Source organism: Camellia sinensis, chromosome 13, assembly GCF_055761805.1.
Source record: "Camellia sinensis isolate YWXY chromosome 13, ASM5576180v1, whole genome shotgun sequence".
In the NCBI taxonomy this organism is placed as follows: domain Eukaryota; kingdom Viridiplantae; phylum Streptophyta; class Magnoliopsida; order Ericales; family Theaceae; genus Camellia; species Camellia sinensis.
In genome coordinates this window covers 46,388,092-46,402,224 of record NC_138973.1, presented here as the reverse complement: position 1 = coordinate 46,402,224, position 14,133 = coordinate 46,388,092, and the positions used below count along the sequence as shown (strand labels likewise).

The 14,133-nt window shown below is 31.3% G+C and overlaps 1 protein-coding gene and 1 long non-coding RNA gene across 2 annotated transcripts; one reads left to right on the top strand and one right to left on the bottom strand.

Annotated features, from left to right (window-relative positions):
- Window positions 1-1,720: 1,720 nt before the first annotated feature.
- LOC114304349 (uncharacterized) lies at window positions 1,721-6,747 on the top strand. Its single transcript, XR_003644025.2, has 4 exons — window positions 1,721-1,824; window positions 2,264-2,338; window positions 2,433-2,516; window positions 6,100-6,747. It is a non-coding gene; the product is annotated as an uncharacterized LOC114304349 (long non-coding RNA).
- Window positions 3,630-12,579, bottom strand: LOC114304348 (protein NRT1/ PTR FAMILY 7.3). Its single transcript, XM_028249505.2, has 5 exons — window positions 12,446-12,579; window positions 12,099-12,213; window positions 6,232-6,449; window positions 5,142-5,704; window positions 3,630-5,004 (listed from the first exon to the last, which is right to left on the bottom strand). Exons 1-5 carry the CDS (start codon window positions 12,473-12,475, stop codon window positions 4,131-4,133), a joined length of 1,800 nt encoding a protein of 599 aa, XP_028105306.2. The 5' UTR covers window positions 12,476-12,579; the 3' UTR covers window positions 3,630-4,130.
- Between the last annotated feature and the right edge of the window lie 1,554 nt (window positions 12,580-14,133).

The following is a 14,133-nucleotide window of genomic DNA, read 5'->3' as shown; positions in this document are numbered from 1 at the left end:
ATTAATTAAAATTTAATATTAATGAACAAAAGCAAAAGCAATATGCTTAAGTTTTTTCAATATAATTTTTTTGTTACGTGTAAAAAATACACTTTTTAAAAAAGGATCATTGAATAAAGTGACATTAAAAAAAATTAAATTTTATAATGGCATAAAATAATTTAAATATGATTTTTCAAAAATTATTTTAATTTTAAAATTACAATAAATATTTAAATATAATAAAATTAAATTTCTTACAAAATAAAAGTATTTGAATTATCACCTATAATCCTATTTTTTTTTAATAAAAAAATATTTCCCGTACCATTACTTTTCATAGAAAAATAACATTTATTTCCATTTATTTTAGCAAAAATCACTTGCCAATTTTTTTTCCATTTTTTATTTTAGTTTGTTTAATTGATAATTGAGATTAAAAAAAGAAAAAAATAAGATCCACCATATTTCGCAAGTGCTAAAAAATTTTAGATGAACAATAAGGAAAATCTTTAAGAATCACAAAAAACACCAACAATTGTACCCACAATAATGTGGTATCGTTTGTATCAACTCTTCATTTGTTATACATTCAATGACATGGGACCCAATTCCCTTGTCACGTCATTGTGAGTGAAAATGTGGATATGTAACATTACTAGAATAACAAATTATCATGTGTAACTCCCATTTTTTTTTATTATATAAAAAAAAAGTTTCATCAACCATGATTATTAATAGAAAAATAATGTTTATTTTTATTTGCTTTTAGCAAAAGTCACTTCTTAACTATTTAAGTCAAAAAAATAATAATTGTTTTATTTTAATTTGTTTAATTGAGATATAAAAAAAAATTAACAGAATACATCATATTTGGCAAGTGTTAAAAAAGTCTTTCATGTTTTTAATAATTTTGTCTTTTGTTAAAAAAATATTTGTATTAAAAACTTTATTGTTCAAGTCCTTGTAATGTTTTTTGATCAAAATCCTTGTAGCTTTTTTTTTTGGTTTTTTTGTTATGTAAGATATTCTGGACCAGTTTGCGCGTACTACACTAAGTCTCTACAGCTCGAACAAACCTTCTGAAACAAGACTTATGCCCTGCGGTCTGTGGCCCCAAGATATGCATTTACTGGCTAGGGGATTCGAACCTGAGACCTGAGAGGGAACATACCTCCAGACCCTAATCGTCACCCGCTAGGTTAACCACCATGTGGTTCAAGTCCTTGTAGTTTAGAATCATATAATTTTTTTTTATAAAATTTAAAATAAAAAATGGCAAAAAATAAAATATAAACTTTTAATAGTGATTAATAATTTGAATACGTGTCTTTAATAACATATTATGTTTAGACCAATAATATTATGACACATTATTGTGACACATGAATATTAATCTCATTCTAATTCTAATAACATAATTTAAAGAAGAATTTAAATTTAAATTTAAATTCTATAATTTAATAAAGGATGCATAAAGTAAGGAATTAATATTGATCTTATTCCAATTATGATAACATATAATTTAAGAAATAATCTAAATTTAAAATTTTATTTTAAGAATATAAAATTAATTTATAAATCAATTATATTGTAACACATATTAACAAAAATTAAACAAAATAAAAAAAAGAATTATAACTTTTAATCTTAATAAGATGATAACGTTTTGTAATTATAATAATATATAGATATCATTAAAAATAAATTTTAATTTACTATATAAATCTTGTTCATGAGTATATGAAGTAAAGTTTGAACTCACCAGAATCCTGTCCATCTCTCTGCTGTCCTTCTGCAAAATCTCCAATTCACTTCTCACTGAATGAATGTGCCCTTCAACAGGTCCAAATCACCCACATTGCCCTCACTCCAATTCTCTTCTCTCCTGATAATAATAATAATAATAAAAAAAAAAATAGTCTTTCCAACCCAATTGCAACAAAACCCAATAACCTGGCCTCATCATTGGTTTTGGGGTTAGGGTTTGGGGGGAAATAGGTGGTTTGAAAGTTCTGGGTTTCTAATAGTTTGGGTCCTTGGATTATTACATTTGTGTTTTAATGGTAGTGTTGCATAGTCACATGTTGTGTAATATTAGAATGATTGATTGTATTATCGAGATTTTTTTTCTCAATTTTCTAGCTTTTCAAAGGATTGATGTTTACTTGTATCTATTCTTATTTTGTTCTAGTTCTTGTCTAGGAAAAAGATACTTGACAAGTTAGAGATAGTGCTATCTCCTCTTTTTAATTTTCATTGTACATGTGCATATCCATTGCAGAGAAAAAGGGTTATCTATGCAGTCTTCAGCTGATGCAGAGGAGACCTTTTCTCTAGCTTTTAAAATTGCATCTGGGTAGTGATTCTCACCTTAATTTTTTTTTTTGTTCAACTCAGGTTACTACTGTATATACTTGAATCGGTTGTAATGTATTTTGTCCATGTTTTAGAGTAAAGATCTATTGAAGGTGGGAGAGCATGTCACTCTTATCCAAAGCAGGGCACAATCTACTCACCACATCCAGGTTTATAAGGTCAAATAGAAGTTTTTTGTTTTTTGTTTTTTTGAATCGTTAATGATCATGTGATTTGTAGTTGAAATTATAGGAAGTAGTCATGAGTTGAAGAAATTGTGCTTGGTATTTATTGAAAATTGATAGGAGAATAGTCATCCTCTTAAATTTTGCAACCCATTATGTGCCTTTTGACATGTGAAGTGTTTTTGTCATAGTTATCATCTTTGCCATCAATTTTGATGCCACCATTGCCCAAGCATTGTCTTAAATAGCAAATCATGTTGTCAAGATTTATGCCAATGAGGGAAATGTCTTTTATTCTCATCATGTACAACTATTCTTTTGATATATCCTTTGTCTTAACAAACATAATTTTTTTCCTTACTAGTACTGTTTGGATATCCCTCCTTCCTTGGGCTTGGCATGTGCCATAAACTCATAAGCAATGGTGTGTTCTTTACACACCTTCACATTTTCCATGTGTGTGTTAGGGACAAATTTGTTCGGTGTTATTCATGGAAGTTAGGTGTCTAAGAAAGGCTTTCTGGACAACTTGCACAGGTCATCCACGCTAGTCAGGTGTCTAGGCATCAAATTTAGTCTCCAATGACACGCTTCCGGGGGCATCCAAATCTCCTCTCTCCTACACTTATTTCTATTACTTGCTATCTCCAACCTAGGCTGCGAGACGGGCCTAGACAGCATGATTGATTGGCACTACACCAAATGACTTGGGTGCACACTGCAGGACTCTGGGGTCCCTGGACTCGAACCACGCCATGTATTCAAATTAAGATATTTAAGAGGAAGTGTTATTTCATTGTATTTTGTTTAAACTTCAGTAAAAGTGGTTACATGGTAGAGGAACAAACTTGTAACTATAGACATAACATCTCTGGTGCATCCCTATGATTAATGAACTCTAAAGAACTTCATTGAAGTCAAATTTAGATTCCAATTGATTGAACAAACACAAATACTAAAATTTCAATAATTGTAGGCCGTGTTGATCTCTGAGATGAATTATTGAATATCGACAAAGCACATGGTGGCATCCTTGTGGAATATAACTCCTTAGCTGATAGGGTATTCATAGAGGAAGAGAAATGTTACAGACACATTCTAATGAAGTTTTAGTGAAATTCTTGCAAATGTGATTCACTTGATTGTTGTGATGAAACTGTTGTCTTGGGCTCGGTGATAATTTGAGAGCTATTGTACAGCGAACGTCAGAGTTTGAATTTTATGAACCATCAAAATACAAAAAGAAAAAGAAAAATGGGGGGGAGGGATTCCTTTATTAGTGTCCAAGAGTACAGCTTTCACATACAATGATGTGCTCGCAACTGAACCAACAAATGAAATGAGGTGGGAAGACCTGAAAAATCCCCTAATCAAATTTAACCCACCTCTTTGCATCACATGTGAACAGACCAAATTCAGTGAGTGGTGTTGTAAAATTGGAGGAAAAGAGGGGCATAAGCGAGTTGATTGAAAAGAGTTCCTCTTACCCTCACACAAATGCCTACTGTCCTTGAATTCAGTCTGTACAAAGCTGTCTCTGACAATCTCTTCTCCCCGTTTATTTATATTTTCCGGCACCATTTCCCTTAGAATAACCCTCCTTTCATCTTAGACATCGGAAAGGTTGTCTTTCCCTGAAATTTCTACACATTTACCTTTGAGTTTGATTTTTTTGTACCACTTGGCGCATGCGATGTAAACAACCAAATCTATGGTTGTCAAACCTGCGAGGAGGAAGAAAAACCGATCTAGATGGCCTTTGTTCAGATTTCCTGGGATCCATCCTGGCATATTGTCTGTGGTCGATATTTTCATCACCACGGTCACAAGCAAACTACTGACATAGTTTCCTAGTGAAATGGATGTCATGCATAGCGCACTCCCAAAGCTCTTCAACCCATCTGGTGCTTGTGCATTGAAGAATTCCAATTGGCCAACGTACATGAAAACTTCCGAGGCTCCTATGAAAGCATACTGAGGAACTTGCCAGAAGATGCTCAATGAGCTCGAGCCTTGGCAATGAGTGCAATCTTTTTGGGCATACTTAAGTCTGTAACACTCCACAATTCCAGCTGAGACCATAGCCATTACGGCTATGACAAGTCCAATCCCCATCCTCTGAAGTTCAGTAAGCCCTTTAGAACCTTTCTTCCTTATTCTGCTCACAACCGGATCAAGTACTCGCCGGTATAAGAAAATGAAGAGCGCTACGCTTAGAATGTCAAAGCTAGACATGCTGGCAGGAGGGATTCTGAAGTTTGAAATTGTACATTTCATAGCCGCACCTTGCTCAACAAAGAGTGAAGCCATTTGGGTAAAGACAACCGAGTATATTATGGTGCACAGCCAAATTGGCAGTAATCTCAAGATGCATTTTACCTCTTCAACTTGCGAAATGGGGCAGAGGCGCCATGTGTCGTGCAGACCCTGCTTCTGATTGTCTAAATCCCTTGATGTAATGTATGCTGCTTTATCCAGGAACCTGCGACATTCACATGACAATTATCGATCAGTTTACATTTTCATTAGATAATTATAGATTGAGCATATAAACACTCAGTTTGTAATCAAGCCAAACTCATGAACATTATGTAGGAATGGCCAATGCTTTTTGCTTACTTGAATCCATCGGTGTGAAGCATCTTTCTAACATTCATGGAGCTCCCCTTTTCATTCACTACATATAAGTTCTCTTCTTCACCTGTTGACATCTCAACCCTCCATTTCTTCGCTGCAGCGACTATCACTTGGCAGAACCTGGAAAGAGGATTGCCACTCGGCTTGAAATGCCTGTACCTCGAGGTCCCACTGAGGAACAAGACTAGTCCTGCACAGGCAGATGCAGCCGACACCCAAAACCCGAGAGCCCACATTCCTCCGTCCTCGAAATATCCTAGTATGGTGTTTGAGAAGAGTGAACCAAGGTTCAGAGCAAGGTAGAAGTAGCTGAAAAAGGCCACCTTTGAGAGTCCCTCCTTAGGATCTTCTTCGTCGAACTGATCCGCCCCAAATGTAGCAATGTTAGGTTGGTACCCTCCATTTCCAAGAGCAATCATGTAGATAGAGAGATAGAATAACCCAATCTCCCAGCTTGAATGCGTTTCACATTTAGTTGTTCGATCTCCACAATGTCTAGGATTGAGCAAGAAAAACTGTGAAGCTAGTGACAGTGAAATCAAACCCTGTAATCAAGCGAATATGGATACAGTTAGAATGCATGATGAATAGGTCAATGTTCTATTTGTTGCTTTAAGCTGCAATTGATTTGCACAACATTGGATCCCTTCTCCTAGGCTTCATTGAGTTGTCTAGAATACCGGACAGGAAAATGTTGCCTAAGAAAAATTAATTAAAGGAAAGAAAAGGAAAATAAAACATAATGATTTATGCATGAAACCAACTTTTCCCGCGATGCATAATCCTATACTTTTTTTACCAGAAAAGATTTGAGGGAAAGGATTTCCTTCAAGAAAACAGTTATGATAGGGTTCATATAATTGAACATATGTACAGGAAAACATTTTTTATTGTCCTTTCTTTTTCTATCAATTGAATGCATCATTATTGTAAATTGCAGGTGCAGATGATCTGGACATAAACTTGGGAAAATCATCAGGATTCTTATGGATGTTCGAAGGGAAAGATCATCTTCATGACTTTTAGCATGTGAAAGTAGCAGAAAAGAGTAGTAGCTGGTGTGAATACTTACCATGACAAAGATGACCTGAAAGATGGCACATGTTTTGTATCTACCCCAGTAGGAATCACTGAGGAAAGCCCCGACCAGGGAGAAGATGTAGACGGTTCCAGTCCATTTGCTGACATTATTAGCTGCGTCGGCATTGTTCTGCTGTAAAACCCTTGTCAGGAACAGTACCAAGTTCACTCCAACACCAAAGAATGCAAGGGTTGCCAAGCCTTGATTCACTGTTTGATTCATAAAACAAATTGAGAAATGCAGAGTTAGATGCTTGATTTGTGAAGGAGTCTTTCAGGACAAGTGTGGCATCCATCATGTTTGTTTTAGATTAAGGATGTGAAAAGATAATCTTTCATGGAAGCTAACATGTGGATTACAGTGAAGAAAAAAAAATATTGAATATGTTTTAATAGTTAACAGAGGGAAAAAAGACAACATATTCTTCACAAAAGGCAGACTTGGTGCATGAGACTACTTAGTGGGATCTAGAGAGAACAAGATTTATGCATTATAAGACTTTTTTTTAAGACTGTTTTCGTGACTTGAATCCGTGCTACAAGAGATGCGAACATCAAACCTTTCGTGATTTGATTGTGTTCTCACAACTATAGAAATATATATATATATATATATTTTTAAAAGGAGCGAATCAGTGTATAAGATTTTGTTAAAGTAGGATTTGAAAAGGACAAGATGTATGTTGCAATTTTATTCCTATTTTTGGGAAGACTATTTTTGTGACTTGAATCTATGCTACCAAAAACGCTAACATCAAACTTTACCTTTGGACACCTATTTGCTTGGAACATTGTGTTTCAAGTGATTTTCACTGTCTTCTTGTAAAGTTCTAGATGCCAATTTAAGGAATGAGCCTTTAAAAAGTCCCATGTGATATGTTTGTAGATTGTGTTTACTTCTTTCATTTTGTTTTGTTTTTGTTCAAAACACATAAACCTTCTGCATCTGAAATGGCTAGAATGTTATTAGAAACCTATGAAGCACCGGTACTTCTAAAATGTTGCCGTACAAGTACCGGGTACGTACCTGGTACGGGTACGCGTACCGGTACGGCTGCACGCGTACCGGGTACGGCCAAAAGGGGTCTGGTACGTCTGGTACATTTGGGTACGGCATGGGTGCGGAGGGGATACGCCATGGGTACGTTCCGGGGCAAAAAATACTCAAAAACTACATATATACATACATAGAGAGAGAGAGAGAGATAACCTCGTGCTTTAAACATACCATAAACACATCTATAGAGGGAATCGAGAGAGAGACAGATGAGATGGAAGAGATCGAACCTGATAGTGTAGAGAGGCGTCGCCTTTGTGTGCTAGGGCAATGAAGGATTCTAGGGTTTTCTCTTCGATCGATCGATCAATCGTCTCTCTCTTTGACCGATCTTCTGCTCACTGTTGATCGATCGTCTTCGTCTCTCTCCTTTCTCTCTCTCTCCGTCTCTCGATCGCCTCTGTTCTCTTGTTCTCTCTCTTCGTCTCTCGATCGCCTTTGCTCTCTCGCCTCTGCTCCTCTTCGCCTTTGCTCTCTCGCCTCTTCTCAGATATAATATAAGATATATGATACATATAATATAATATAAATAATATAAGATATATAATATAATATATATAATATAAGATATAATAAGATATATAATATAATATATATAATATAATTGGTGACACATATAATATATAATAATATTATAAATTTTTATATATAATGTAATTGATCATGTATAATATATAATATAATTGATCATATATAATATATATAATAAATTTTATAAATTATAATTTTTATCATATATAATAAAAATATATATATTTATTGGCGTACCGCAGCCGTACCCGTATCATACTTTTTTGAATTTTGACGGATCGACGTACCCGCACTCGTACCCGTACCGTACTTGTACCCGTACCTGTGCTTCATAGTTAGAAACTATTCAAATGAGCATTCAAAGCATTCTTCACTTGCAGTTTGCTTCCAAACACATCCTAAACATTAAAATCTTCTAACAATCAAAGGAAAGACAACGAAAAAATTGCAACGGTCAAAATTGATTTGTGAGGATCAAGACCGTTCATCATTAATTAATCACATCTTCTCTGCATGTACACTGCCTACAATAAAATGCAATGGAGGTAGATGGTTGTCCGAGGTCGTGAGAGGTAGCGGCGGGACGGGGAGGGTTAGTCAGAGATGGTTAGGAGAGGGATGACTGAGAGCCACCTTTAATTTTAAAGCTCTGTATATTTTTGAAAATGACAAAAGTTATCAAATGTGATTATTTTTATAATTTATGAGTTTTTTCAAAAACACTAATAAAAAGGGGAGCAATTTGTCTGTAGTCAAATATGGATTGAAAATGTTGCAGTACCCAGATGATTTGACTTGTTTGTTTAATAAGATGTTACTTAGATCATTTAAAAGAAAAAAAAAATCAAATTAATTCAATTATCATGGTCACATATTTATTATAAAGAACTAAACACTTGTATATTATTATTTTTTTTTTTGGATAGGATTACGTGTACGTGTACATGTATATATATATATTAAGGAGGTAGATTCTCTCTAGTTCAAAATTTGAATTGAAAAACGTTGTTTGGTTTTGAAAATTTGAACTATTTATTTTGTTGTGTACCTTGTGTATTTCATCAAAATAAAAAATAAAAAAATTAGGTCAATCCGATAACTATAATTTGTTCAATTTGTTGAGTTTGTGACCAAAAAAATGTATGTACTATTTAAAAAAATATAATTATCATCCATTTTTTTAGTAAAAAATACAATAAATTGCATAGTTTACAATTAACGAATTGACCTAATTTTTCTTGCGGATGAAATATACGAGGTGCACGACAAAATAAACTACTCGAATCATCAAAACATGTCCCAAATAATGTCATCCAGTTCAGATTTTGAATTGAAAGGGATCCTTCTCCATACATTAAACATTCAAATATAATGAAATTTAAGATATGAAATGCACCTCTTCAATTTATACTCGCAAAAATAAAAAATAGACGTCATAAAACAAGTATCCATTTTGTTGTTGACAGTTAACAAAAATCTAAAAACAATTAGTGTGGCCAAAACAAGAATCGTAAATGAATTGATAAGCATATTAGGAGCATTTATTATAACTTTTTCAATTGTTAGGCCTTATTTGGAATAAATTAAAAAAAATTAAAAATTAAAAAGTTATTAAAAAAATTAAAAATTTTATACTATTCAAGGGTAACTTGTAGAAGAAGTCACTAGGACAAAATTATTATTTTGCCCATTGAATATAATTATCAAAGTCAAAAAGTTAAAAGGATAAAATGGTCATTTTGATCTTATTATAATATTTTATTACATATCTTTTCATAAAAAGTCAAAAAATTATACTAAATATACATATTTTTTCTTTATTTTTTATCTAAAAAAATCAAAAAACAGATTCCACACAATTACTAAAATGAACTTAGACCAGAAAAGATAAGAGTTGGTCCAACCCGAAAAGGTCAGTTGAGGAAGACAACACGTGGCATCCACCCACGTTATCCAGGCAAACTATCCACTGATTACGTGTCAGGCACGTCTCCCACAATTGCATGCTTTTCTCGCCCTCACCTCCCCACTTATCTCTCCTCTCTTCTGCATCTACAATTCTGGTTCTAATAAATTTTTAAATTTAATTTATTTATTATTTTTAAATAAATTTTAAACGAATTGATTGTATGAGTTTATTCATCGGAATTTAAACAAAGGCTTTGTTTGTTTGTTTGGAATGTGCTCATTGGGGCTAATTTAGTCATATAAATAAAATAGGTTATTTTAATTAAATAGGACAAAATATTATATCCAACCCATAATTATTTTATTTTTTCTCTCACAAAAATAAAAAAAGTTAAAAAAATTTATCACAAACGAGACTTTTTAGCCCCGGACTAAAAAAGTCAAAAAGTCAATTTACATCCCAAACGAAAACAAAGTTTAGAAAATTAATAAGCTAATATCATGAACGAAATTTTAATTATTTGAAAGTAAGTAAATTTGTGTAAATTGATGCTTTTTACAAACTTAAATGTGTCAAAAATAACTTAATTGGGCCAAACTAAGTATTTTAAAATTTAATTTGAAAACTTAAAGACAAATTGAATTCAAGTAATTTAATTTTTCTTTATAATATATATATATATATATATAAACTGGTCGAGTCAAGTAATAAATTATTTAAATTTAATTTAATAACTTAACAAATTTTAAAATATATTCAAATTTAATTTTTTACGTAACAAAAGTCCCGTTTGGTAGAGCTGTGGGAAAATGATTATAACTTATACCTTAACAGCTTATAGCTTATAACTGTAAATATAAGCTGATTTTTTACTTATAAATTAAGTTTCTCCTCCCCACTCAAAGATAAGTTGATTTTTGACTTACAAAAAACTATAAGTTATATTGTTAAACTAAACCAAACACATCAAAATAACTTAAATTAAACTAAAAGCTGAAATAAGCTGGAAATAAGTCCTACCAAACATGTTGAAACACATCATAAATAAAATTTTAACCAATTAAATATGAGTTAAAATCAAATAATTTGATTTGTTTAACAACATAATAGAAAGGAACCATGAAGAAGAGTAAAAATCACACTCTCTCTCTCTCCTCTCTTTCCCCTTAAAAAAAAAAACATTCAAGAATTCAATATATTTTTCGTATTTTTATATATTTATTAATTTTTAAAAATATTTTTTTATAATTTTTTATTTTTTAAATATATTTAAGTAAGGTGCATCTAAAAAAATAAAAATATATATTTAAAATTTTAAAAATATTTATTAAAAATAGAAATTTTAAATTTTAAAAAAGTTAATTCAAAAAACACAAACCGGAACACATATTGGTTTTGTAACATGCAAGGAGGATCCAACAGATGTACAGTTAATGACTGACAAATTTCAACACGTTCCCCTTCTTCATATTGTCAGTTTCCCCCCACTTCTGGTAGTGGATAATATCACTCCCCCCTCCAAACCCCAACAACAACAACAACAACAACAACAACAACAACCAAAAAAAAAAAAAAAAAAAACTCTTTTCTCCAAAATATTTTTATTTTCTTTTTTCTTAATTTCATTTTCTCTCTCTTCATTTGTTCTTTGGTGGTTTGTGCTTTGGAAAAATATCTTGCATTAGACAAACCAAACAAAATTTGGGCTCTTTTTTTTTTTATCTTAATTTTTTTTTTAAATTATGATATCAATCGATACATGATTGTAAATTTATACGATATTATTATTTAAAACTAATATATATATTCCTCCGCGTTAAGGTTAAGTCCAGAGTAAAGAAAGATGCGTCAATAATAACATCATGGAATTAAGCGAAGAAAAGTTGTGATCTTCTCAAAACCCAAAAAAATAAAAAATAAAAAAACAAAACGAAAAAATAAAAAGAAAAAGAAAAAGAAAGATGAAGAAACATAACTATTCTCACTAGATTCCACTATGATCATGTGTGTAGAATGTACTAAGTAAGATTCCTGGAGAAAAAAAAGAAAAAAGAAGAAGAAGAAGAAGGAGGTGGAGGAGGAAGATTCCCATATGAAATAGACTGGTTAAAGATTCTAATAAAAAAACATGAAAAGAGCTCAAAACTGAAAATGAAGAATGAAAAATGAAAATGAAAATCTAGAGAGCAGGTATGTCAATGTGAATATATATATATATATATATGCATAGATAAACAGAGTACCCTATCTTCCCAAACAATTAATTTATGAAGATAAGTAGACTAAGATATCAAGACTTTCTTTAAATAAAATTAAATAAAAAGAAATAAAAACAAAATAAAATTGGTAATATAGGACTTACAGAGGATGATAATTCCAGCAACCCATTTGCCAGTTCTTTCTCGTATTGCTGGTTGGCCTTGCAAATCAACACTTCCATCAAGAGTACACTCTTCTGCTTCTCCCTTGAACTTACCCTAAAATCCCAACAACATTTTTTAAAAAAAAATAGAGGAAAAAAAATAAATCATAATTCATGTTAGAGAACAGGATTTTTCAGTTTTTTATTTATCAAAAAAAGAAAGAGAGAAGTTTGTTTCTGTAAATGAATGCATAAGAGTTTTGGTAGATCAGTAACAAATATAATAATGCCATGGCACAAATGAGAGAGAGAGAGAGAGAGAAATGGGATGATGACAGAGAACTAACCTCCATGGACATGACCTCTAAGCAAGTCATTGAAGGTGATGATGACAACTGAAAATTGGGAACTTTAAGAGAGAGAGAGAAGAGAAGTTGGTGTTTGGGGGGGTGATGGGAAAAAAATAAAAGCAAGAAGAAGTTGGGACAATAAGGGGGTGAGGAGAGGAGAATATATAGAGGTTGAGACGGTAACACGGACGGTGGAGATTTAACATGTATGAGAGGGGTGGGGCCCAGATGACCAAATCTAACTCTGAGCATCTGCTCTAATAGTAATTGTTTTGGGACTTTTGAAAGGATGTGGGGAAATATGTATTTTATAATTTAAATATAAATATATATATATAATTTTAATTTTTTGAGTTATAATTAAAAAATATATATATATATCATAATTAAATATAACATGAAATATAATGAAGATCATTTTTAATGGTTCGTCAATTCTTTCATCAAATTTAAATTTGATAAAAAAAAACTATTCACTCTGTTTGATTTCAGTTTTCGGAATTCACTTTTTAAAAAATTTTACTTTTTCATTTTTAGTATTTTTTTTGTTTTCACTGAATTTTTTTAATATTTTAAACATTTTTTTAATTTTTAGAACACCTAATATAAATACACTTAAAAAGTATAATATTTGTGAAAAAATATTTTTAAAAAATCACTAAATACTAAAAATACAAAAATTCAATATATTTTTGTGTATTTATTAAATTTTAAAAATATTTTTCACATATATTTTACTATTTAAATACATCTCAGTAAGGTGCATCTAAAAAAGTAAACAAATTACTTAAAATTATAAAAATATTCACTAAAAATAAAAAAATATGAGAAACAAAAAACTCAATTTTCAGAAAACTGAATTTAGAAAACTGAAACCAAACACATTGATTATTTTTCCTACTCCAATGGTTTCATCAAATGTGTATTAAATCGAGAATATTAAATATCTTTCACCAAATTTAGGATGTCTGCGACCTTTGATCATTTTATTGTTCATAACCGTTATATTTTCACTACTGGATGTTCCTCGAATAACCACTTATTTGCAAAAATTTGTGAAAAAATTATACTGGCCGATCGACCGGCCGAACATCCGCTCGGTCGTTTGCCCGGTCGACTGACGTTTTATAAAAGTTTAAAATACTCCGTTGGAGCACTTGATATCAAATAAAGTTTTTACTCAAATTTAGTGGGGAAAAAAAATATATACACCGTTGGAGATGCTCTAAAAAATTCATAAGTCATAATTAAAATAATATCATAATTAAATAAGAAAACAACATAACCAGGAGTGCATATCGTACATCATTTTTAAAGGGGTGTATATTAGAATTTTTCAGGAATTGTGTGAGTTTTATTTTGAATTTTGAGAATATAATGTTTTACAAATTAATAAATTTTATAAAATTTTATATTTAATGGTGTAACAATTATAATATTATTGAACGGAGCAATGCTATTCAAAACTTAAAACTAGACACAATTTTTAAGTTAGGGACGTGATAATCAATTAAAATATACAGACAATACTCTATTTTGTATCTTATCTAATCATTAATCAATCATATCAGCTATATATTTTGGATATAAAAAATGGATTTAGAAAGTGAATTTATATATCATTTTTTTTATTGAAGTAGGTTTTGTTATTATTATTTATTTTTTTTTAAGATAGGAAGTAGGTT

Excerpts from the sequence above, each read along its gene's own strand:
- LOC114304348 (XM_028249505.2), bottom strand. The coding sequence starts at position 12,475 with ATGACTTGCTTAGAGGTCATGTCCATGGAG. Across the intron at positions 12,214-12,445 it reads TAGAGGTCATGTCCATGGAG|GGTAAGTTCAAGGGAGAAGC; the intron begins GTTAGTTCTCTG and ends TTGGGATTTTAG. Across the intron at positions 6,450-12,098 it reads TGCTGGAATTATCATCCTCT|TGAATCAAGGCTTGGCAACC; the intron begins GTAAGTCCTATA and ends TGAATCAAACAG.